This window comes from Drosophila pseudoobscura, chromosome X (assembly GCF_009870125.1).
Source record: "Drosophila pseudoobscura strain MV-25-SWS-2005 chromosome X, UCI_Dpse_MV25, whole genome shotgun sequence".
In the NCBI taxonomy this organism is placed as follows: domain Eukaryota; kingdom Metazoa; phylum Arthropoda; class Insecta; order Diptera; family Drosophilidae; genus Drosophila; species Drosophila pseudoobscura.
This window is the reverse complement of record NC_046683.1, coordinates 48,208,734-48,234,974: the sequence shown is the minus strand read 5'-3', so window position 1 is coordinate 48,234,974 and position 26,241 is coordinate 48,208,734. Positions and strand designations below refer to the sequence as shown.

The window sequence follows — 26,241 nt, the reverse complement described above, 5'->3', positions numbered from 1 at the left end:
GATTCCCCCCACTTGCTGGTGTTTCGATTTTAGATTCTAGCTTTAGTCTCTTTATAGTTACTCAGTAGACCACGCCAGATAGGCAGTTAGCCAGATAGCAATGCCGCAGGTTAATCTCAAGCTCAGTTCACACGATCGCCAGGTGCTGGAGTCCATCTTCAATCCCCTGGAGCTGAGCAGCACCCAGCAGAGTGTCTCCGTGCCGTCTGAGTCGGAGCTGGCAGATGTGGAGCCCGACACGGAGGCTGTGAGATCTTCCAGGGAGCTGGAGCTGCAAGGGGTTCTACTAACGGAAAAGGGCAGTTTCGATGAGGCTTTAAAGGTATTCCAGCTGGCCCTGTACCAAGCCCAAAGAGCTTCGGTGCTGAATAATCGAGCGCAGACCCTACGTCTGGCCAAACGAGATGGTGGTAAGCGAAAAAAGCATATCCTATATTTGAAAAACAAACTCTGTTTGATGTTTCATTGGTTTATTGCTGGGTTGAGTGAGGCCTGGCAACGAAGGGCTTTCGCCGAGTGCGCGGTAGAGTGTGATATAGTAAATGGAGTTTTGCATTTCTTTATGATGTGTTCAGTCTTAAAAAAATAATTTGTTTGACTGCATTTTCGGACAAATGACGTCGCAAGTCGGATAGGTCAAGTTTCAGTGCCGAAAATGTCCTTTCGACGCTGACTCGTGTTGCCGGAACACAATGAATAACCTTTGCCAATTGATATAAGCAGGGATATATGAACTTTTTCTCCTCCCAATAACTCATAATATTTTGGTTGATATCAATTGGCTTTGGACAGTAGTCGTTGATCTCGTTTATAGCCAGCTGTACTTCGTATTGCGCCTCGTCCTCGTCTGATTCCTCATTGCCTGAAGCCACAACAAAGGAATTGAGGAAATCATTGAGTGACGAGCAAGTGCTCTGCGACGCGGTCGAAAGCTGGCTTGTAGACGGAAGCTTCAAGTCAGGCGCAGTGGACTCTGACGAATGTGAGTTTGTTCTTAGTGATAGATCATCCTGCAATGAAGAATATATTTATCAAATTACAAGTGCATCTTAATCGTCATAGATCGTGCTTACTCTTTTTGCAACACCATAAATTTTTTTAAAAACTGTAGTTAAATGATTTCTGGCACACATCAGCTTAATTGGATTTTTACTCAAAATTATTCTCATCCTGGGATCCAAATAAATGGCAGAAGTGACCGATTCGTTGGATGTTAAAGACTCTTCTCTCTTCCCGATTGCCTCCCGCAATGCCGCACTGTGTGGGTTTTTCATGGCTGCCATTGTCAACGTGAGATCTAGCCACATCTTGTAAAAATCGCCTAGATATAGCTGCTCCGTCTGCAGCTTTTGGTTGGCCAAATAGATCGGTTCCAATGCTTCGGCCAGTACCTTAACTTCTGTCCAATCTGCCTCAGAAAATGTAAGCAGCTCATTACCGTGGTTCTCACAAAAGTTCTTCAACAGAAGAAGGCGTTCAAGCATCTCGTAGGTCGAAGTCCACATCGTAGGAGAGTCAATAAGGGGCTGAGGCAAGCCTTCATTTGAAATTGAAGCCCTAAAAAACATTTGAGAACTAGGAGAGGGTTCGTTGCAAAGTTTAATAATAGTATACCTGTAGGTGACGGTCCTCAATGCTTTAACCAGCCTGCGAGCCTTACCGATGAGTGTATCATTTGCAAAAGTCTTAAGAAAATCTTTAACTGCCAGTTGAAGTGTGTGAGCAGCACATCTGATCGATGCAACGGAGTAGATGTTCACTTGCGGCTTCAGCTCCTCTTCGACATCATCGCAGCTACCATCGAAGTCTTCGTTCTTGATTCCAATAGACTTTATAACGTCACGACCATTGTCCGACGTAACCGAATATATTTGGTTTCTCGTCAAACCGAACTCTTCCAGAATATTCTTAGTTTCAGCACCGAGACTGGCGCCGGTGTGCTCTTTGTTAAGCTCGATTACTCCCAGGGTGACTACCTTAATCGCCTTGTCCTCGTAGAACTGGGCACTCACTCCCAAGATGCCTCTACCGTGCCCGGATGCGATGTCAAGCTTGAGGGAAACTAATTTCAGTTTCATTCCGTTCACAATGGACGCCTTGACAATTTCAAATTTTTCCGCCACATGCTCCATTATATTTCTAGATGTTATGGGAATCATCTCCAATCCGGAAAAGATCTGGCTTGTCAGCGTTTTAAACGGCTCAGAGTCCAGCGCAACAATCGGCATTCTCCCCGTTGTTACTAACTGAACGCATGCCTCCTTGACTTCAGTTGTGGCGAAGGTAAACGATATACGTTTTGTTTTTTCCACGGGCTTACTTTTTTCCCACTCCCTGACCGCGATGTCGTACTGCGATTTATGCTCAGCGAGCAGGTGGCGTCTCAAGTTAGTCGTATAGCTGCCCTTCATCACGTGCCGGCATATATTGCACACACTCGCATTTCTTTCCACCTCAAAATTGAAAAATTCCCGTAGAAAATAGTCACGTTTGCGGCCCATCACGCTCTATCAATGAAACACAAGAAAGACGTTGGGATAGTAAGCAAGCGTAAACTAGTGGCTCTCCATCGATGAAGAGATAACACTGGGACATTTGTGAATAGCTTCGATGCTGCGGCTGCGCTGCAGTGACGAACAAGGCGGGATAAAGAACCGAAAAAACCGAGAGAACCGCTTCAGTGCGGCATAAGGCATAAGCGGAGTACAAAATGTATGTGCAGTGGTTGTGCAGTGTGTTTACAGGGTCTGCACAGTGTTTTTACAGTACATATGTGAATAAGCAATACCAAGAAAACTTAACAGCACATAAATGTTGAAAACTTAACTTACTGTATATATCGCGGCCCATGTTTCTTCATCACTACTAAATTTTTTGGTAATCGTGGTTGAACCACTTGGTTCAAAGCAAATAAAATTATACTTTTATTTTTGAAAAACTCTTATTATAACATAATGAACTATTTATGATTTTTATTTAATATACTATAAGAAGAGTTATTATACATACATATATACCTACATATATGAAATTATAAATACCCAAAAATATACTATGAAAGTGCTAATTAATTTTGAAAGTTTTTATCTGAGCAGGCAATAGCATATTTTTGGGTGTAGAAGTAATGCCAGCATACAAAAAAGTTTTCTTTAAGTTTTCGGCTAAAATAATTTTTTTTTTACTCATAGAACAGAACTAAACTTTTAAAAATTTGATAATCTTTTAGGAAGTTGATCCATTTATCGGATACAATTATTTGTTCATGTAAAATGCTGCCTCAAAAATCTATTTGGGACTGTAAGGTTTGAAATTATTAGTTTACTCGTAGAGTTTAGGGATATATTAGTTTTGTGGTGGATGTGGGTGTGTGTAACGCCCAATCGATAGCCTAATCGATATGTGTATCTACATATATAGAATTTCGTCTATCCGTCTTTTTTTGACGCCTAGTTCTCAAAATCTTTGGCATCCACAATTTTGGAGATACGAGGAAACCGAAAATCATTTTTTAATTGCCGATTTAGCCGATTTAGGCTTACAGAATCGTACTGAGTGACCATATCTACTGCCCAATCGGGATCAGATCGGATCATTATTATAGCCAGAATGAACTAATAAGTACTTTTGCGGTGGCTTCTCATTCTCCGTCTCTCTCTTAATCATGCTACTTAATCATGTGCGCACCCTGTCAGGTTGGTGTTGTGAGAAGCATGAGAGAGAGAGAGACAGATGCGGGTAAAAAAAATGCTGATAAAATGTTTCAAAATTCGGTGGAAAGGGGATAAACATTAGAATACCTAAAAATCCTCGATGGAACGCGACTCATCAAACTTTTTTGCGAGCTTAAACTATTTGACAGTCGGACATGGTACCTTTTTTAATTGTTTTTCAATGCTTCGCTTTTAAAAAATTATTGAATACACTTTTTTTGTTTGTGCTTCTTTCTACCCTACCTTGCCGTGGTGAAGTTCAGGGCGCGCTTCCTTTTAATGTGGTATCCCTAAAAGTATGCCTACTCCACCGTTTTAAGCCATTTTAGGCATTAAAAAATAATAGTTATTAAGTTCAAGAATAACAATTATAATAATAGTTATTGAATAAAAATCAAGAATAACAATTATAATAACAGTTATTCAATAAAAATCAAGAATAACAATTATAATAATAGTTATTCAATAAAAATCAAGAATAACAATTATAATAATAGTTATTCAATAAAAATCAAGAATAACAATTATAATAATAGTTATTCAATAAAAATCAAGAATAACAATTATAATAACAGTTATTGAATAAAAATCAAGAATAACAATTATAATAACAGTTATTCAATAAAAATCAAGAATAACAATTATAATAATAGTTATGGAATAAAAATCAAGAATAACAATTATAATAACAGTTATTCAATAAAAATCAAGAATAACAATTATAATAATAGTTATTCAATAAAAATCAAGAATAACAATTATAATAACAGTTATTGAATAAAAATCAAGAATAACAATTATAATAACAGTTATTCAATAAAAATCAAGAATAACAATTATAATAATAGTTATTCAATAAAAATCAAGAATAACAATTATAATAACAGTTATTCAATAAAAATCAAGAATAACAATTATAATAATAGTTATTCAATAAAAATCAAGAATAACAATTATAATAATAGTTATGGAATAAAAATCAAGAATAACAATTATAATAACTGTTATTGAATAAAAATCAAGAATAACAATTATAATAATAGTTATTCAATAAAAATCAAGAATAACAATTATAATAATAGTTATTCAATAAAAATCAAGAATAACAATTATAATAATAGTTATTCAATAAAAATCAAGAATAACAATTATAATAATAGTTATTCAATAAAAATCAAGAATAACAATTATAATAATAGTTATGGAATAAAAATCAAGAATAACAATTATAATAACAGTTATTGAATAAAAATCAAGAATAACAATTATAATAACAGTTATTCAATAAAAATCAAGAATAACAATTATAATAATAGTTATTCAATAAAAATCAAGAATAACAATTATAATAACAGTTATTGAATAAAAATCAAGAATAACAATTATAATAACAGTTATTCAATAAAAATCAAGAATAACAATTATAATAATAGTTATACAATAAAAATCAAGAATAACAATTATAATAATAGTTATGGAATAAAAATCAAGAATAACAATTATAATAATAGTTATTCAATAAAAATCAAGAATAACAATTATAATAACAGTTATTGAATAAAAATCAAGAATAACAATTATAATAATAGTTATGGAATAAAAATCAAGAATAACAATTATAATAACAGTTATTGAATAAAAATCAAGAATAACAATTATAATAATAGTTATTCAATAAAAATCAAGAATAACAATTATAATAATAGTTATGGAATAAAAATCAAGAATAACAATTATAATAATAGTTATTCAATAAAAATCAAGAATAACAATTATAATAATAGTTATTCAATAAAAATCAAGAATAACAATTATAATAATAGTTATGGAATAAAAATCAAGAATAACAATTATAATAACAGTTATTGAATAAAAATCAAGAATAACAATTATAATAACAGTTATTCAATAAAAATCAAGAATAACAATTATAATAATAGTTATTCAATAAAAATCAAGAATAACAATTATAATAACAGTTATTGAATAAAAATCAAGAATAACAATTATAATAACAGTTATTCAATAAAAATCAAGAATAACAATTATAATAATAGTTATTCAATAAAAATCAAGAATAACAATTATAATAACAGTTATTCAATAAAAATCAAGAATAACAATTATAATAACAGTTATTCAATAAAAATCAAGAATAACAATTATAATAATAGTTATGGAATAAAAATCAAGAATAACAATTATAATAACAGTTATTCAATAAAAATCAAGAATAACAATTATAATAATAGTTATACAATAAAAATCAAGAATAACAATTATAATAATAGTTATGGAATAAAAATCAAGAATAACAATTATAATAATAGTTATTCAATAAAAATCAAGAATAACAATTATAATAATAGTTATGGAATAAAAATCAAGAATAACAATTATAATAACAGTTATTGAATAAAAATCAAGAATAACAATTATAATAATAGTTATTCAATAAAAATCAAGAATAACAATTATAATAATAGTTATTCAATAAAAATCAAGAATAACAATTAGAATAACAGTTATTCAATAAAAATCAAGAATAACAATTATAATAATAGTTATGGAATAAAAATCAAGAATAACAATTATAATAACAGTTATTCAATAAAAATCAAGAATAACAATTATAATAATAGTTATGGAATAAAAATCAAGAATAACAATTATAATAACAGTTATTGAATAAAAATCAAGAATAACAATTATAATAATAGTTATGGAATAAAAATCAAGAATAACAATTATAATAACAGTTATTGAATAAAAATCAAGAATAACAATTATAATAATAGTTATTCAATAAAAATCAAGAATAACAATTATAATAATAGTTATGGAATAAAAATCAAGAATAACAATTATAATAACAGTTATTGAATAAAAATCAAGAATAACAATTATAATAATAGTTATTGAATAAAAATCAAGAATAACAATTATAATAATAGTTATGGAATAAAAATCAAGAATAACAATTATAATAATAGTTATTCAATAAAAATCAAGAATAACAATTATAATAATAGTTATTCAATAAAAATCAAGAATAACAATTATAATAATAGTTATGGAATAAAAATCAAGAATAACAATTAGAATAACAGTTATTCAATAAAAATCAAGAATAACAATTATAATAATAGTTATGGAATAAAAATCAAGAATAACAATTATAATAACAGTTATTCAATAAAAATCAAGAATAACAATTATAATAATAGTTATTCAATAAAAATCAAGAATAACAATTATAATAATAGTTATTCAATAAAAATCAAGAATAACAATTATAATAATAGTTATTCAATAAAAATCAAGAATAACAATTATAATAACAGTTATTGAATAAAAATCAAGAATAACAATTATAATAACAGTTATTCAATAAAAATCAAGAATAACAATTATAATAATAGTTATGGAATAAAAATCAAGAATAACAATTATAATAATAGTTATTCAATAAAAATCAAGAATAACAATTATAATAATAGTTATGGAATAAAAATCAAGAATAACAATTATAATAACAGTTATTGAATAAAAATCAAGAATAACAATTATAATAATAGTTATTCAATAAAAATCAAGAATAACAATTATAATAACAGTTATTCAATAAAAATCAAGAATAACAATTATAATAATAGTTATTCAATAAAAATCAAGAATAACATTTATAATAATAGTTATGGAATAAAAATCAAGAATAACAATTATAATAATAGTTATTCAATAAAAATCAAGAATAACAATTATAATAATAGTTATGGAATAAAAATCAAGAATAACAATTATAATAACAGTTATTGAATAAAAATCAAGAATAACAATTATAATAATAGTTATTCAATAAAAATCAAGAATAACAATTATAATAACAGTTATTCAATAAAAATCAAGAATAACAATTATAATAACAGTTATTCAATAAAAATCAAGAATAACAATTATAATAATAGTTATGGAATAAAAATCAAGAATAACAATTATAATAATAGTTATGGAATAAAAATCAAGAATAACAATTATAATAACAGTTATTCAATAAAAATCAAGAAAAACAATTATAATAATAGTTATTGAATAAAAATCAAGAATAACAATTTTAATAACAGTTATTCAATAAAAATCAAGAATAACAATTATAATAATAGTTATGGAATAAAAATCAAGAATAACAATTATAATAATAGTTATGGAATAAAAATCAAGAATAACAATTATAATAACAGTTATTCAATAAAAATCAAGAAAAACAATTATAATAATAGTTATTGAATAAAAATCAAGAATAACAATTATAATAACAGTTATTCAATAAAAATCAAGAATAACAATTATAATAAGAGTTATTCAATAAAAATCAAGAATAACAATTATAATAATAGTTATGGAATAAAAATCAAGAATAACAATTATAATAACAGTTATTCAATAAAAATCAAGAATAACAATTATAATAATAGTTATTGAATAAAAATCAAGAATAACAATTATAATAACAGTTATTCAAGATTAACTATTATTATAATTGTTATATATATATATATATATATATATATAATATAACAATTATAATAATAGTTAATCTTGATTTTTTATATAATATATATATATATATATATATATATATTATTATAATTATAATTATAATTTATAATATATTTAATATTGTAGGTGCCACGGATTTTTGTTCTTTGTGGTTGCGGAAGGGGGCGAAATTTTGAAATACACATGTAACAGTGAGATCTAACAGTGTGGATAACAATTTTCGTTGCTCTAGCTTTAATAGGCTCTGAGATTTGTGGATGCCACACATTTTCGTCCATTGCGCGGGCGGAAGTGGGTGAGGCGAATTTTTAAAATACACTTGTGCAGGTTCGATATCACAGGAGTGTGGATACCAAATTTGGTTACTCTAGCTTTTATAGTCTTTGAGATCTAGGCGCTCCCTTTTTGCGATATGCCAAGCCAACGTATGAAACGTGTGTGTTAGGGAGAAACAGAGCGAGAGAAAATGAAATTGTTTTCTTCATTCTGGCTGTAATAATGATACGATCTGGTTCAGAATTTGCATCCACATACATCCATTTTCACCACTAATCTAATATACTCCTATACTCATTTTGACCGAGTACCTGTTAGAAAGGTAGAGCCGCAGCCCTTGCCACTTCTCACAACGCTAACGATCGATTTCTAAAAAATTTGGTTATTTTCAGAGGCGCTTGATGACCTTAACAAGGCTTTGGAAATGGCCAGCGATCAACAGAGCCGCACCAAGTGCCATGCCCATTGCCAGCGAGGAGTTCTATACAGAAAATTGGATAATCTGGATGCGGCACGATCCGACTTCGAGGCAGCCGCACAACTGGGAAGTAAATTTGCAAGGGAGCAGGTATGAATGATCACTGAAGAATGCCCCGTCTATGTATTAACTGATTTCCATTCTGTCGTTGCCAGCTCGTGGAAATCAATCCGTTCGCGGCGCTCTGCAACCAAATGCTGCGGAAGGCCTTCGATCAGCTGCAGTAGTGGAGGACGAGGACCCTATCCTGGCAGCCTAGACTCTGATTTAACTAAAAGTCAAGGGCTCGTTAGCATAAATAAAAATTAATTAAGTCCGAGACGCGTTGTTTGGTGCGATAAGCAGTCGATCGACTGATGGCCCCATCATGGGGCAAGCTGCAAAAAGTGGCACGTGCACGGTGCACCACAAGCAGCGGCAGCAGAAGCGGCAGAAAAAACGAGAACGGGACCTGGGCCAGGTCCAGGCCAGGTCGTGAGCACTCGGGGGCCAGCACACACACACACACACACACACACATTACATGCTAAGAGGGGGCGAGTGGGAGGGGAGATACGAGTAATAAAAACGAGCGGCGGCAAAAACGAAAACAGTTATTAAATGCAGCAGGCTCTTGTCAGATTGCAGCAGGCTCTGCCTCCCTGCCCCCCTGCCACCATGCCTCCCTGGGTTGACGACGACCGCAAGGCAAATTAAAATAAACGAAAGTGGTTTTGGGCCAGGACGAAGCGATCCGAGCCCCGAGTTCGAGTTCGAGCTCGAGTCTGATTCGGATTGGCTTTGGCTTAAACATTGGGATTTGTGTAAAGCGGGCTGCGGTTTTGCTGCCATGGCACACGCTTGGCAGGATCAGCTCTGCCCTTGCCTTACCCAGCCAGCCCGAGGAGAGGAGAGGGGTCTCTGGGGATCTTCGGATTCTCTCCCCTATGTAAGCGCGCCAAGCTTAACGGTTAAGCGACTTGGTCAACGATTTAGGCCTGCCTTCTGTTCGCTTGTAAGTAAGAGCGGTATTTGGTTTTATTTTTTTCTGCTCTGAGCTCTCTGGCAACGATTGCGGTCAAAAGACGCGCGTCCTATGCCCCTGGAGCAGGTGCACAGCAGCAGCGGCAGCGGCAGTAGCACCGGCACCGGCAGCAGCAGCAACTGCGGCGACGGCGTTGCAAGTCAGGAAAAAAAAAAACAAAAAAATGTGGTAGAAAAAATACAAGGAGTCGCCTCAGAAAGACCACGACTCATTGAGGACCTGTAAGCCAGGCCAGAGAGCTCTCTGACGAAAAGAACACAACTTCTATCCCGGTAATCGATTCCAGCCAGTAGAACAGCTTCTAATTTTCCATCTAGAAATCACACTTTCTCGACCTTGACTTGCTGGGTATGCGAATCATCATACCCCAACATACCCTGGGCACAGGCACCTATGGTATCGCGGTAAAAAATGCAGGAGTCAAGTGGGCATCTAGATACAATCCCTCCTAGGCGGACACAGGGGTGAGGGCAACTCAACGAAGGGAAGGAACCCAATATTTGATTGATCTTTTTACATACGAGTATTCGTGGAGCAATGAGGATTGCCAGGTCCGTGTGCAGGATAGGAAGTAAGCCGGCCGGCCGGCCGACACGAAAACTCCGAGCTGCGCTCGTAGGTAGAGGCGATGGGATCCTGCGTATCCTGCGTCAGTTGTGCTGAAGCCACAGCAAGGGAACGGCAGAGAGTGGGGGGGGCTCAGAATGCCATATGTTGCACTTGAAGCGCAGGCAGGCCAGCAACCAAAGGCAGCAAGCAAATCATTAACCAAAGGTTAACGGTTAGGCTGCCAGAATCCCCCCCTTCCCATCCCCATCCCCATCCCCAACCTCATCTTCATCAACAGCACCATTCTCATCCTCATCCGCATCCCCGAACACACAAAAGCGGAACCAAATGCTCAATCTTGACCGGAACTGTAATTTGATCGAGAACCAGGCCCAGATATTAGATACGATAAAATCTTCAAACTTCAACAGAGCAGCAGCTTTCTTCCTGCCAAAATTATAAACTAAGCTTCACTTTCGGGCCCGGCCTAGAGTGAGATTCTCCAGAGAGGCTCCCCCCCCTCTCTCTCTCACTCTTTCTGGGTTATTCACCCGTGCGATCGCTCAACAGTTGCATATTTTTTTGGTTGTTCTGCTTTTCCAGATCCTTTTGTTTTCGCCCTTTGCTCTGGCTTTGACTCCGACTCTGGCTCTGGCTCTGGCTGTTGGTCTTTTTTTTTCCTGTTTCTTTTTGGCCTTCCTTGTACCTGGCCCTTTCCGATCGGGGGTTCGGTTCGGGGCGCGTGCCGGCTGTCGTCGTTGTTGGGTTCCTGTTTTCGGTGTGTCTCTCAGCGCTGCTTGACCAACACATGACGCAGCCCCGAACTCTGTCTCTGGCTCTGGCTTTTGAATGCTGCCTCCTTCACCTTTAGAATTTGTATATTTTTTTTTTTTCTTTTTGGTTGAGGTTTTTGCTTAAACTGTAATTCAGGCTTTTGGTTATGCAAATATTTTGATCAGACGCTGAGACGAGGACAGTCCGATATCAACAGGATGGGACGAAGGGATAGCCTCCTTAAAAATAGTGCTCAATGGGAAAAAGCAGAGACCAGGGATCAGTAACGGGGAGCATTCCAGGAGAAACGAGAGAGGAATAAGGATAAGAATTAATATTATTATAACTGAAAGAGTAAAACACATGAGTGGTTTATTTTTTTTGCGTTTGCCCTTTACAGGATCAATGGTTTCCATCCAATGTAAGAGCAGAAATAGTGTCCAAGATCAAACTCCCATTTGAAGCACTGCTTTGGAGTACTCTTTGCTGTTATGTCAGAAGTTGGTACCTGTATCTCGTGTCTGGCGTTGTCCCCCTTGAACCTCGTCTAATTATTGCCGCACACTCCATAGGTAAACACATAAATCTACCCTACGCCGCCCTGCCCCCGCCACGAGGAGTCGGTGTCCATCTCTCATACAAGACGCGTTGACATTTATGAATTGCTTGGCAATTTACACGACACACAACGGGGACACACATCCGAGAGACACCCGCGCATAGAGGAACCACAGCCAGAACCACAGCCAGTAGCCAGTAGCCAGCAGCCAGCCGCCACAACCACAGTCCAGAGCTCCACACGTAGCAAAAGTTGGATGACAATTTACACTAGGGAGCAGCCAGCAGGCAAAAACGAGGCGGAGATGCGACTGGCGCCGCGTCCGTCCACGTCTTGGCTGCCAGCATGAATGGGACGCTAAATCAAGCAATTATGAGAGCCTTTGTCGCAGCTACCACAACATATGCAAATTAGACTCCCGGGCAGGCCAATTGTCCAGCAGGAGAGCCAAGACGGCTGAGACGGCCAAGACGGGCAAGACGGCCAAGACAGGAAGGCAGCAGTCGGGTGGAATAGCGCAGATAAAGAGAAATCTGTTCAGTTCAACGAATTGATTTTTCTATGGGCATTCGACTGCTTGACTTACGCGACTGACTGGCCAGGGCTAGTTTATCGCCTTGCTCCCGTCCTCCCATGGAGATGTGGATATGTGGTGTTGTGGGGATAGAGGGGCACGGGCACGGACACGGGCACTAGTCCGCACTGCATATGCAAAGCAACCGAACCGAACCGAACCGCCAAAGTCAAAAGAGTTTCGGGCTCGTTTTGGTGCCGCAAAGCGTCACCGGATCGGCTGCGTAGAAGCCGCACGCCACATTTCAATGATAAATGTTGCACAGAGAGCCCAGTCCAGGTCCAGGCCCAAGTCCAAGTCCTAGTCACAGTCACAGTCCCAGTAGCAGTCCAGAGTCCCAGCCTGATGCTGATGCTGGGCTAACCAGCAGATTGCTCTTGGGCCGAACGCTATTTTGGGTAAATTGTTTTATTGCAGTTCAATTGTTGGCTGGGCTTCAGCCCCAGCCTCAGCCCCAGCTTTAGGTTTAGCCAGTTTCCTTTGGCTTTGTTGGCTGCCTGGCTTCTTGTCAAGCGGCGCTCGTTGGAGGTCCCGGTCCCCCAAGCGGAACAGTAGCCGCCGCAGTTGGAGCAGTAAATTAATGTCCCCAATGAGGGTATTACAACTAAGTCATGGCAAATATCCAAGAGAGTTTCTCCAGAGGAGTTCCCTAAAGTAAGCTCAAAACCAAAGAACTGAAGAAAGATCAGGGACTTCTCAAGACACAGAAAACCATCGCCAATATTTAAGCCTTTGAAAGAGGAAAGATCTTAGTTTGAGTTTGATTTTCAGGGGAAGAATATGACATATTTCCCATCAATACTTTCTTTAAAATCATCCAACAATCATCTATCTCATCCCCTTCCTTGCCTTCCAGTAGAGTATTGAATCTTCTGCACTACCTTTGGCAGATTCTTCTCCCATTCTATCTTTGTGCATCTTTTGGCCTGCAGATAGCTCGGCTTCCCTCTCATATGTCTAACCGTAAGCGGAGATTATGGCATCATTTGGAGGTCTTGTGAAAAGTTAATAAATGGCTTATCTCCGCCAGAGACGACATGTGTTTGGCTTAATTGTGTCAGCGTGTGGGTTGCCATTTCGAAAGTTCCTGTCCCTACTACATATATTCCCCACTGTCCCTACTGTCCCAACTCTTCCTTCTCTGCTCCTCTTGAACTTTCGCACAGCGCTTCCAAAAATGGTCAAAATAGTTTCGAACAGCGGCAGGGCAGGGCAGGGGACTGCAGGGGAGATGAAAAGGTTAGTTAACCATTTTGCTGCTAATTACGACAAACGACAAACGGCGTTCAACTGTCAGAGATTTGTGCGGGCGAGACCCCAAGTCGGTGCCTTATTTGTAGCCCAAAATTGTTGTCGTGGCGCCAGTCTTTGCAGGGAGCCAGCTGTGGCAGGGGCCGGGGCCGGGGCCGGGCCAGGGCACAGCCCAAAACACAATCCTAACAAGCCCCGAACATAGCCAAGGGGTCGAGTCTTCGAGTGAGAAGTCGCTGGCCCGATTTGTAAGGCCTCCACTCCGTCACCAAATAAGGTAGCCCATTGGAATTCAATCTTAAGGCCATTTGCAATTAATATCAAATGAAATTGAAATAAATTTCATTTAGCCACCTAGCCGCTGCTGGGACTAGAACTGGCCCCAGCCCCAGTCCGGGGCATATTACCATAGATTCGCCTCATTCCGGTTGCATAGTCGCTGATTTTCATCATGCGAAAGGGGGCTATTCCTTGCCTTTCCCTTCCAGGGGAAGCTCTGTAGTCCGGACAGCCAAACAATTTGGTTGGTCAGTTGGCGCACACTGCAACCTTTTGGCTTTGGGCTAATCGCCCATCGTGGCTCCTCCGGCCAGAAGAGAGAGCCAGCAACGACCAGCAGCAGCAGGCACAATAATTTTATCAATTTTGTTTTATAATTGTGCGCAGACGCAATGGAGGGACACAACTTTGGCAAGCAGCAACTTGGCAAACGGAAAACAAAGCAGAGCGAGCCTGCCCAGTGTGACCAAGTCTTTGCGTTGATGTGCTTTCATAGCATAGGAGTGAGGACTTCACATATAACACACTGCAGCTCTGATTTACACCAGGATGTAAAGGATGTAGAGCAAATTTACAGAAATTTTTGTGCCTACAAAAATGATTGTAGTACCTTTCAATCATAAGAAACTTAAGTTTATCTCAATTATTTGCTCCTAAATTGTACTGCCACCTGGCCACACTATCCGTCTGACTGACCTGGCCTACTCTCCGCTCTCCCACCGCCTATTCTGTGGGCCTAAACAAACTACGCAGATTTCATTGTTAGCCTCGTTGGCAGCATGTAAATGTCCGTCTTTTGTTTCGTTTGCTTCTGCTCTTGCTGCGGCAGCCCAAGTGGCCAACTGTCTGTTGGCCGGTTGGCCGGTCGGCTGGTTGGCCCCGGCTGGGTCTGAGCCAGGTCTGTAGCGCAGCAGCCGCTGTGGTAGTCGCTGCTGTTGTCTTAAATTAATACCAAATTGTCAACGTTGGCGAAAAGCTGCACAGCGCGCCAACGCCGCATGATAAGAGAGCCAGGCCAAGAAAAAGCTGGGCCTGGTCTGGTCTGGAGTCGGAGTTGGAGTTGGAGTTGCAGTTGGGAACCCGCTGGCTGGATGGCTGCGCATGCGTTTGGGCCAGAGCCCGCTCTGTGTTGTTCCTGTGCCGCGGCTTTCGCTCGTTTTGGTTGCTGTTTGTTGGCCTAAGGTCTTCGATGGTCGTCAATTGATAGCCAGATTTGTGCAATTATCATTTTAATAATTGCCAACAATCTGCACGATATGAACCGACGACGTCTCCCCGCCCGGGAGGAGCACTGGCACTCCAGCTTCAGCTCCAGCTCCACCTCCACCTCCGCACAGCAGCAGCCCAGGCGCTCCTCCTGGTCGTGCTCATAACCAGTAGCCAGCACCGGCTGCTGGCTGTCGCCTCGCAGTTGGCATCGTTTTGGCCCCCATTTGTGGCCCAGACAATTATAATCCACATGGCCCGGCCACATAGTAATACATTTATTACAGATTTCCGTCTGATTTGTTGGAAGGAATGTTCCAGTTGGGCCTGGAACAGGCCTGCCTAGCACCCACTGTGAGACAAATAGGAAGATGCTTAAATGGTCTCTCGGTGCTTTGCCATGATGTCGGCAGATAGTCCGATAAATCAGTTGAGATCGGGCAGGGGCTTGGATGGGTTCGAGTGGGAAGAGGCTGAACAAGAACAAAAAAGTCCGAAGGATTTCTGCTGTACTCCAAGTAGGGAAACCTCTGGAACGTGGGCTAGTTTTGCGAATTCTCTGGAGATCTAGTGTACATTCTTACTGATTACTGATTTATACAATTGTGTTCAATGAAATAGTAGTGCCGTACCCCAACACTTTCAACACTCTCTTCGAGTCGTATCTCTTCTTCTTATAAAACACATGAATGGAGCTGCTTTAAATTGGAAAAAAAACTAACGAAACTTCAACTAATCTTCATTATGCATACATATGTTCATTAGGTTTATCAGGGCTCAATATTTAGTTGAGAATCCTTTTTTAATTCAATGCAGGCTGGCACCGGCGTGTCGTGCAATTAATGGGATCCTGGCAACGCCCATGCTTCTTGAACCACTTGCCAAAATGAGAATGAGCTTCACTTGAAGGATTTGCTCTGTCTACAATTCTTCTAACATCTCCCCACAAGTTTTAGATTGGATGTAGATCTGGAGACTGCGCTGGCCATAGCACTACGTCGATCTTCTTAAAGGCAAACCGGGCCTTGGCGCGTTTACTGGTGTGTTTTGGATCATCTTGGATATCTTATAGAAATGTCAGCTTCAATGGCATTTACCCACTAGCATATGGTAGCAGTGTACTCTTGTCCTGAATCATGTGAATAGGACTTACACCAATATATATATGAAAAACATGTCCATACCATAATGTAGCTTGGTGGAACTTCGGTTGTGTGCTGGGCTTGGCACCAAATCAAACTCCTTCGCTCTCGTCTGACCGCATTATGTTTCGCCACCGTTTTGGCTACCTTCCTGGGTAACTATTAACGGCTAAAGGCTTGATCTTGACTGCACAATACCTACATATGTATGTATGTCTATCCTCTAAGACAGTCGATTTACGCTCACGATCTCGATTGGTATCGGTATTCATTGCTGGCATTTCATCCAACTATTCCCAATCTTGGTATATGTTTTGAATTGATTTCTCTTCTCGATCTAGCAATATGTTCCTCTGCCCACTAAAAATAAAATTAACGAAGTTTCCAAGAACCTTGTTTATCAAAATAATCAATGCCTAAGGCAAACGTGATGATTGCTTCTATATTTTACAAATTTTTTTTATTTTTTCATCTTTTTTAATATTTAAATATTAAAATGATGTACTTACTCCCAGCACAACTATTTCAATGAACTGCGTATGTAAAACAAAGTAAAGGAATGCAAATCTATTAAATTTTTGTTTTATTTCTGCAGTTTACATTCCTAAAACGAGATACGAGATATCACGTGATACCTTTCGAAGACTGGAAGGGTCTCAAAAAGAGTTTGGAAAATTGTTAGCTATACACACCATACCCATACTTGGAATTTGCAATATACCCCCAAAATATTTTTTACAAACTCAAAAACAATTTATATGTTAAAAAGAGAGTTGTATGACCTGTCCTATAATATTTTATTGGTGGCGGTACGGTGACTGTACCTGAAGACACATCGAGCCAAAGTTAAAATGCTATCATTTTAAATATCTCTTCAACTTTTCCATTTGAAAAGGATTTAGTTTTTTTGGAATGGGCATATTTTTCGAATTTGTTTCGTTAGCGGGAATCAATGCCCCACTAAAAGATTTACAATTCATGGAAATTGTTCAAAGAAAGTCAAAGGTACGAATTTTTTTAGTAAATCAGTCTAATTTTATATACCTTATCTATGTTTATCCAAAGTATATCCCTCAAAATCCTGAATGTCAGCTCGAATCCTACCTTATTTAACCATTCAGTGATTCAACTGCAGCCCATTCATCAGTGGGTGCCTTGCTTCCCATTCAAGCAACCCAAAGTCCAACGGTGCGGTGCATACAACCCACACAGTGTGGAGCAGCACACAGAGTTCGATACAGTGCGAGTGCCACCAACACAGATGCAAACTCGTTTCGGGTTTGAACCGACACGGCTAACACGCCCCTCGCGGCTGCCGACCAATCAGCGACCGGCGTGTTGGATTTGTTTGGAAGAGCGGTGGAAAAGCAAACAGAAGCTCTCAGGCCCGGAATAAAATGTCGCCCAATACGGGCGAATATTGGAAATAGATGGAAGGTGTGTGTGCGAGTGTTGCCTGTACCTGTACCCCTACGACAGTGGGACCCGGCTGCGACTGCGCATATCAAACGATGATAGATGTGAATAGCGACGCATGCGCCTGCGCCTGCCTGGCATAAGGTGAATCCGTTACAAAGCGAGAGATAGGGATATGTAGATGGATAGGGAGAGGGAGAGTGAGAGTGAGGCACGCGCCCTCAGCCCTCTTGAGAAGCGCTGCCAAGCGCAACGAGGGCGACCTGGCCCTGGCCAGCCCTCATCGCGGTCATAATGAATGACTATGCCGCCGTGCGCCGTGAGCTGTGCGCTGTGCGCTGTGTGTCCCCCATTTTGACCCGCTTCCAGAGGCCACGTCTCGTGCCGCGGCGGCATGCTTCGCTAGCCCCTGCCCGTGGACAGCTCGTGTCTGCTGGAATGTCGCCGCCGTGTGCTGCACATGTCCTTTCAAGGAAATTGCGCCAAAACGTCAGAAAATTGCTGCCAGCTCGAAGGAAGAGGATCGTTAAATGTGGAAGAAGTGTGCTCCCGCCACTTCTCCGTTTTCTAGGCAGGTGTGGCTGGGCCAAGGATATTCGTAGATAAACTGGAATTGTCTTGCACCGAGAGGTGGCCAAGCGTGGCCCGGAGAAGGACTAACTCGGTAGGAGGAACCCAAATGTTGCAGAGGGACGAGTTGCGAAGGGTGCAGCAGCAGCAACAGCAGCAGCAGCACCACCACCAAGGGGATAGTCGGAGAAAGCAGCAGGTGAAGGCCTCCGATTTGGTTTAATGTGAAAGAAAGATCCAATAAAGATACACTTTTAAATGTCCTTAGCTCAATGCTTAATTGTTCTGAAGGCGGAGCTGGGGGGAGCTGTGGAAGATATACAAACATATCTGAACGAATGAACAATTTAGTACATTAAAATAATCACAAATCTACTCGCTACTCTACTCTACTCTACTTTACTCTAGTCTTTACTCTTTACAAATATATCCCTCAAATCACATAGAAAATGAATAAAATTAACTAATTTAATGGAAAATTAACAACACGTAAAGGAATGCCCACCTTTGAACATTACTTATACCCACTATTTTCAGAAAACACACACAAAACACAATCAGGCAGGCTCCGGTTTTCACTTTCGCAAAAACTTAGCGATTTACTTTTGAAAGCGCAAAAGTTGGTGCTTTGGATTCCGATTCAATCCCATCCAATATCCAAGCCCTTTCAATTTGCTTATTTGTTTATTTGAAATTGAGATAAAATGAAATTTTTGTACTTTAGAAAAGTACTTTGCAAGCATTTAAAAATTTACAAATTCAAAAGAAAATAATGTAATAATAGTTTGGTTTATTGATCCACTTTCCAAAGATTAATTTGTTGCCGAACTTTAAATTTGTCATGGGACATGGAAACCGCTTAAAAAATCTCCTCTCTTATCGTAGTTAGTTCTAATAAAAAATATTTTTCTAGCTAACATTTTCATACTTTTTTCAGCATTAATTTGCACTTGAAAAAACACCTATAGGTTATAAATTAAATAGTCCCAAGCGTTAAAACACGAAGAATAAATGAATTGAATTGAGTTAATCATAGTTTAATCAAAATTGTATCTAAATTGAATTCCCAATCCGATTGCACATGCAGAGAATGTCCGTGACAGATGTTAGATGTATAGATCCATCCACATACATAAATATTTGTAAGTCAACCCTCCCCGGGCAACGCCTCCGCCCGCTCCACCACTACCTTCCTCAACCATCCGAGTCTCCTTCTCCCTCTCTCTCTCGCTCCATCTTCGTCTCTCAAGTGTGTCAGAGCCAACAACAGTTGGTGGCAAGAACAGTAACACAAAATGTAACAGTTACAATGCGGCAAGAAAAGAAAAGGACAGCAAACGCCCGCCAAACCAAACTGCATACCAATTAGTAGGGAAACGCGTGCTGCCAACAAACAGAAAGAGAACCAGCAGCAGCAGCGGCAGCAGCAGGAGGAGCACTCGCAGGATAGAAGGGAGAGCACGATCAAAGCCACTGATACTAATAGAGGGGACTGGGAAAGGGGCGGGGGCAGGGGCAGGGGCAGGAGAGCCGATCTCTGCCTAACTGTGCGTCTTGACCCTTACAACATGCAGGACAACATCAGCAGAAACATCAGCAACATCAGCAGCAGCAGCAGCGGCAGCAGGAACTGCAACTGCAACAGCCGCCAACTGCTGCCAAAGGTGAAAAACCAGAGTTGGTAACACAAACACACACACACACAGATACTCGTACAGACAAGGGCTTCAGAGCCAGCCACCACCACCAAAAGTCAACACCAACACAGAGAGGGCTCGTTTTGATTCGGCTTGCTGCCACACACAGACGCACAGACACACGCTCACACACACACCCGTGCAGTCGGACAAAAACACAGAGCTCTATGTGGTAGTACGTACCTTTTTTTCGGGCCAAGTAGTCAGTCGGCGACAACGCTTCACCGTTGGCTCAATTTAGAACCGAGCAATCGGCCAAAGATTCAGTCAGGTGCGAAGCACCGAGCGATACGGACGTGTTCGTCTTCTGAGAGTAAAAGAATTGCCCAAAAAAACTTAGATATCTGTATAAAAAAGATCCGTTCAATACCGAAGATCAGCTCAACGAAAGTGACATTTTTTGAAGTGACTAAAGAACAAAAATTATAAACAAATTGAGCCAGTGCAGAAACAGTGAGCCCCAAAAATGAATCATTTGTCGCCGCCGCCATCGCCGCACTCGCAGCAGCCCAGTCCAGCAGGCTACTCCGGACCAGCCCTGGACAAGCAGTGGATGCAACGGGCGTCCGCCTTCAACACTGTGATTGCCTCGGCAGCAGCCCAGAAGCTGAACGGAAGAGGTGAGTGCAAGGATCGAAGATCTCTCATGGGCTTGGAAGGTTTCGAAGAAGGCTCCTGCTTCGCAGTTCTGCTTTTTTGTATCATTATTCTATCTGAAAGATAGGATAACTGCACTATTATTTTCAAGGAAATATAGTACATTTTCTAGATTGATTCAATGATCCTAGAACTGCTCAAACGCTCCCTTGCATCGCATAGTATTTTATCGATCCCTTTTGATCATCTCCCGCAGATCTGCCCTTTCTCTATAACCCATTGCTGTACTCCAGTGCCCTGTTGTGGCCGCAGTTCCTGCTGTCATCCGCCACAGCCTTGGGGACACCTCTGACACCCATGACTCCTAAGTCCCCTGCCTCCATAGTGTTGGGTCAGCGTGATCGGGACTACGCTCTGACCCCAGAGAAGGAGCAGGAAATGCAGCACACAACCAACATCAACAACAACAACATCAACAACAACAGCAGCAACAGCAACAACAACAACTACAACAACTACAACAACAAGAAACAGATGTTGGAGGAGCAGGACGAGGACATGCCACTGAACCTGAGCACCAAGGAGCGGAGCAAGGCGGACCAGTCGGAGCAGGAGCACTACCACCACCATCTACACCACAACAGCAGCAGCAACAGCAGCAGGAGCAGCACCAGCGGTGGCAGCCTTAGCGATGCGGAAGCAGTGCATCCCATGGGCGCCCTGAACGTCACACCGCCACCCCTGAGGGCGGTCAATCTGAAGACTACGGGAACCCCGCAACAGCAGAGACAGAGATCGCAGGGAAACATCATCTGGTCGCCAGCCTCGATGTGCGAGAGATCCGCCAGAAGGGAGCAGCAGAGCGAGTACAACGAGGAGGATGAGCCCCAGGTGGATCCCATTGTGAGGAAGTTCAAGTACGAGCGACGGTCGGCTGCCTCTGTCTCCTCCCTGCAGTCGCCGATCTCCTCGCTATCCGCACCCCAGGCCACCAAGGCTGTCCAGGACATGGACTTCGAGGTGGCCCAACAGCAGCTGTACGCCCATCGCAGCGCCTTCATGGCCGGTCTCACGGGCAACAATCTTGAGCTGCTCACCCAGCACCTAAAGTCCCAGCAGCAGCAGCAGCAGCAACACATCAAGGATGAGGCAGCCAGCGAGCAGCAGGATAACCATTCGGCAGCGGCGCTTATGGGCCTGGTGGCAGCCGCCGAATTCGGTTATATGCGTAATCAACACCAACAACAACAGCAGCAGCAGCCCCATCAGCAGCAGCAGCAGCAGCAACAGTTGCAACATCATCAGCATCAGCAGCAGCAGCAGCAGCAACATCCTGATTCGACCGCCACAGATGTTGCGCGCCGATCCTCCTCCTCGTCCTCATACCAGGGCGAGTGCGAGGAGAAGCGCAGCGGCAGGAATTTCCAGGTAAGCCCAGTCAAACAGGATATCGAATCGGGAAACGGGGAATCGGGGAATCGCGACTAGCGGAAATGTTTCAGAGATTGTTGTGGTTCACCGACAGCATCGATCGTAAATCTGTGGGCATTCGCAGCGGCACTGTCTCTAATGAGTTTATCACGTGTCCAGTCCTGGGGAGGACTCAGCTCCAGCCCTTTCGGAGGAGTACTTGCATTGCATAAGACCCGCTTTGCATTGCGTGTCTTTGGCAATTCCCTTGTGTTAATTGTTTCATATTTCGTCCTCGAACAGTTTTAATTGTCCTCGGAGATATCGATAGTGCCTAGACCTAACCCTCCTCCCACCATTATTTCAATTTGGAAAAGTGGCACAGCAAATACTGTAATAAAACCGACAGGACAGGGGCGACAAGAGCGACAGGAGCGACAGGAAAGACATGAGAGAGAGCTCTATGGAAATTCAATTAAGTCCCATCGAAATCACGCAATTAGTTAATCAAATAATTTTGATTGGGGGAGTGTGGGGCGCTAGGGACACTCTTTCGGAGGATTTATGTACAAATTACAATCATAATTGTCATTTCGATATTGGATTGTCCCCCTTTTTCCGACGCATTAACCCTGCCAGTGCCAGGGGCACACGACCATGTGGAATTCGAGAAGGCTTCTTCGCTTATGGCCAAGCCGGGTTCATGCTCTGACTACCCCCGATGTCATATTGCGTTTATATCCATCAACACCCGCCGCGAGTCCGAGTCCGATGTCGGTGTCCCTCTCCGCTTTTTTCACACATCCATCGAGGGTCAGTGAAATGCGATAGGCCGGGCCGAAAAAAAAAGGTTTCCAGGCCGGCCGCCATATGGCCGAAGACAGTTGCCAGAGTCCAGAGACATTGGCGCAGGCGCAGACGCAAACGCAGACGCAGATGGAGACTGAGTTTTTATATTGTTTTTATATATAAATTGAGTCTTATTTTTTCTGTAATTTCTTACATCTGTTCCCTGTAGGAGGCCCACCCGGCTGAGTCAGACCTTTGGGGTTTCTCCCCTACACCCCCACCCCCCACGAGCACCCCCGCCCTGTATTTTTTGTGCTTCGCCAACTTCCGTTTCGTTGTCGAAGCTAAGCAAATTGACATTATGGCTCAGAGTCGGAGTAAGAGTAAGAGTCAGAGTCAGAGTCGAGTCAAGCCGAGCTTAACAATAGAGCAACTAATTGGGTCTAGCCTATATGGAGATACATACTGGGGTACTATGTGGATATGGCTATGGATATGGATATGGGGATATGGTCCACTCAAATGCAATCCGCAAATAGAAAATCCCAAAAAACAAGACACTGAAAGATACATAAAGAGTGAAAGAAATTAAAAAAAAGAAACGAAGAAATAACAGACACTTGTGTCAATTTACAATATGCGTAGAGCAAGTTGGGTTTTTGAAAAATGTTTCACTTTTTCCCAGTTTTTTTGTTTTTGTTTCTTTTTCTCGTTTTTTTTTTTTTTTTAATAAATGTCGCCCACGTAGCTGGGGAGCTGGTGAACGATTTGAGTCGTCGGGTGTTGTTCTGGTATCTGTGAGAGTGTGTCAATGTTTAGATACGAGTACATGCATGTTGCTGCAACACGCAAACTGTTTAAACATTTAATCTGACAACCGAAGATGTTACAGGGAGCTCGATCACCCAATACCCGATCCCCAAACCCCTCCTCCCTCCTCCTTCCTCCCCAATCCCCAATCCCCAATCGGGCTTCAGTCGGGCACAGCTGTGTTTGGCCTACAAATATCGTATCACTCGGATCCACAGAATTTATCTCACTTGAGATTTAGCATTGAGCTGAATCCATTCCCCCTTTCCACCCTGTTTGCTTAGCTGTTTTCTCCGCAGTGAAATGCAAAAATAGGTGAGGCGAGGCGAGGCGAGAGAATCTATCGCCATTAATCGAATAATATGTCGGGGGGCCAAAGTTTGGCTTTGGGTTTTCCCTCCGTGCTTTGGCTCTATCGTCACTTGGCGACAAATATTTGTGCACTCACAAATCTAGTTTAATTCATGTGGCTGTTGAGAATTTGGCACGCACACACAATAACAGAGAGTAGGTATATATAGACAGATTGTGTTGGCTGGTTGGATATTCCTTTTTCAGATTTGCTTTTTGGGGATATAGACACAGACACAGATACAGATACAGATGCAGGCTGTTCAAATATGGGGCATTTTCGGGGGCTTAATCGTGACTCGTACTATTTGAAAATTAAACACAACCTTTATGCCTCCCCACCCTTTTGTTCATTCCAGTGCAAACAGTGTGGCAAGTCGTTCAAGCGTTCGTCCACCCTCTCGACACATCTGCTCATCCATAGCGATACCCGGCCATATCCCTGCCAGTACTGCGGCAAGCGGTTCCACCAGAAGTCCGACATGAAGAAGCACACATACATCCACACAGGTAAGCTTCATGTTCCATTCAAATCAGAATACCCCAGTAATTCCTGACCCTTGGCCCTATGCAAATGTGTCAAACGGCTCCCCCAAAATCAGCGATTGGGCAAGATTTCTATCGCTTTTCAATTTGTCTAATTGCTGTAAAGCCGCGACTCGCAGCGACACCGCAATTAATAAACTTTGTACGCTTTTCATTTGGCTAATTGTTTATTGATTTATTTCCGTTTCCAGGCGAGAAGCCCCACAAGTGCACGGTGTGCCTGAAAGCCTTCAGCCAGAGCTCGAACCTGATCACGCACATGCGTAAGCACACGGGCTACAAGCCTTTCGGCTGTGGCCTCTGCGATCAGTCCTTCCAGCGGAAGGTGGACCTGCGGCGGCATCGGGAGAGCCGCCACGAGGAGGCACCCGTCGAGGATCTGAGGCCACCCACGCTGCTCAAAATGGAGGTCAGCAGCAGCAGCTGTTGACAGGCAACAGCTCGTACTCGTAAGCCACCAGCAACCGAGCTCCCTCGGGGATCGGATCCCAGTATTAGCTGAGCGCGTCCAGGAAGAAAGTGGAGGAAGCAGGAGGTGGCGGTAGCCCCGTCTAAGTCGCTGCTAGGAAGCCAAAGTTTGTTTTGTCTTGGCCTTCGCACAGATGAACCACAAAAGAGATCTATTGTTAGGGGATGTTAAGATCTCCCATTTGTTAGCTAAGAAACTTGCTCAATTCTAGCCCTAAGCCCCCCAAGTCCCTCTCTGTAAATAGCAGACCAAACAAGACTTACTCTTACAAACCATATGTATGTTACACTCTAGAATAATTCATTAATTTAATTTATTCCATTAGCGTTTTTTTTTTTATTTGGTTTAAACTTAACCCCAAATTGGCAGCTAAACGTACCAAAGAACAACCAACAAGAAATTTCCAACCAACTTGGCAAAGAGCTTGAGCCCTTGAACAGATAACTTGTCCAAATTTTTATTAAATCCTAATTTATTTAAGTTGATTGCACACCCCTCCTTACCCCACCCCAATTATTTATACGAATTACGTGGTGAATCTTTTAGTTTATTCTAATTTTATAATTTATCCAATGATTTTTGTAACTATTTGTAACATTATAATAATAGTTTAGATAACATATGATATTTTTTTTTTAAATAAAGTTGAAAGCTAAAAGAGAAGAAATTTGAAAATGAAATTTAATTGGGTATTGGCTCACCAAAGGATCATCAAAGGGGGAAGGGGGAAATGACAGATGAATATTCATAGAAATGACTTCATAAATATGCGGTTAATATCTCATTAGCTCTCCATCTGCCTGCCCCTCAGACCGAATGAGAAGCATTCCTTAGCATCAAGGACACAGCCTCCTCCTTTGAAGTCGTCCCACATTTTATTACAAATTGTCCAAAGCGTTCCAAATATTTCTTTTTCGGGGGTTTTGGCCGAAAACCTGATTTTATAGATAAATTCCTGCACGTACTCAATTGATGGGGAATAAGTTGGTTCACTGCTCCTGCTGCTGCTCCTGTTTCTTTAGCCGGGTGACGCGGTGATCTTTGATCTGTGGTCCATGTGGCATCCTGGGAATGCCCTTTGTAAGCCGCCGCGTTACAGCAGGTACTACCCCTGCTCCTCCGCCCCTGCGCTCCTTTGGGAAAACGCCAATAAGTGTTCGAAGTTCGAACTAATTGCAGCCGAAATAAAGTGAGAAAAGGAGTG

General features: G+C 41.0%; 3 protein-coding genes across 3 annotated transcripts; 2 read left to right on the top strand and 1 right to left on the bottom strand.

Moving 5' to 3' along the window:
• Positions 1-75: 75 nt before the first annotated feature.
• Positions 76-9,343, top strand: LOC4813544 (tetratricopeptide repeat protein 36 homolog). Its single transcript, XM_001353566.4, has 3 exons — positions 76-410; positions 8,939-9,114; positions 9,180-9,343. The coding sequence occupies exons 1-3, from the start codon at positions 101-103 to the stop codon at positions 9,249-9,251; spliced, it is 558 nt and encodes a 185-aa protein (XP_001353602.2). The 5' UTR covers positions 76-100; the 3' UTR covers positions 9,252-9,343.
• On the bottom strand, positions 454-2,671 carry LOC26533927 (uncharacterized). The gene is made up of 3 exons (XM_015187450.2): positions 1,615-2,671; positions 1,074-1,557; positions 454-1,010 (listed from the first exon to the last, which is right to left on the bottom strand). Exons 1-3 carry the CDS (start codon positions 2,499-2,501, stop codon positions 561-563), a joined length of 1,821 nt encoding a protein of 606 aa, XP_015042936.2. The 5' UTR covers positions 2,502-2,671; the 3' UTR covers positions 454-560.
• A 10,927-nt stretch (positions 9,344-20,270) lies between the features above and the next one.
• On the top strand, positions 20,271-25,704 carry sens (senseless). Its single transcript, XM_001353565.4, has 4 exons — positions 20,271-20,685; positions 20,919-22,090; positions 24,382-24,532; positions 24,760-25,704. The coding sequence occupies exons 1-4, from the start codon at positions 20,532-20,534 to the stop codon at positions 24,996-24,998; spliced, it is 1,716 nt and encodes a 571-aa protein (XP_001353601.3). The 5' UTR covers positions 20,271-20,531; the 3' UTR covers positions 24,999-25,704.
• The last annotated feature ends 537 nt before the right edge of the window (positions 25,705-26,241 follow it).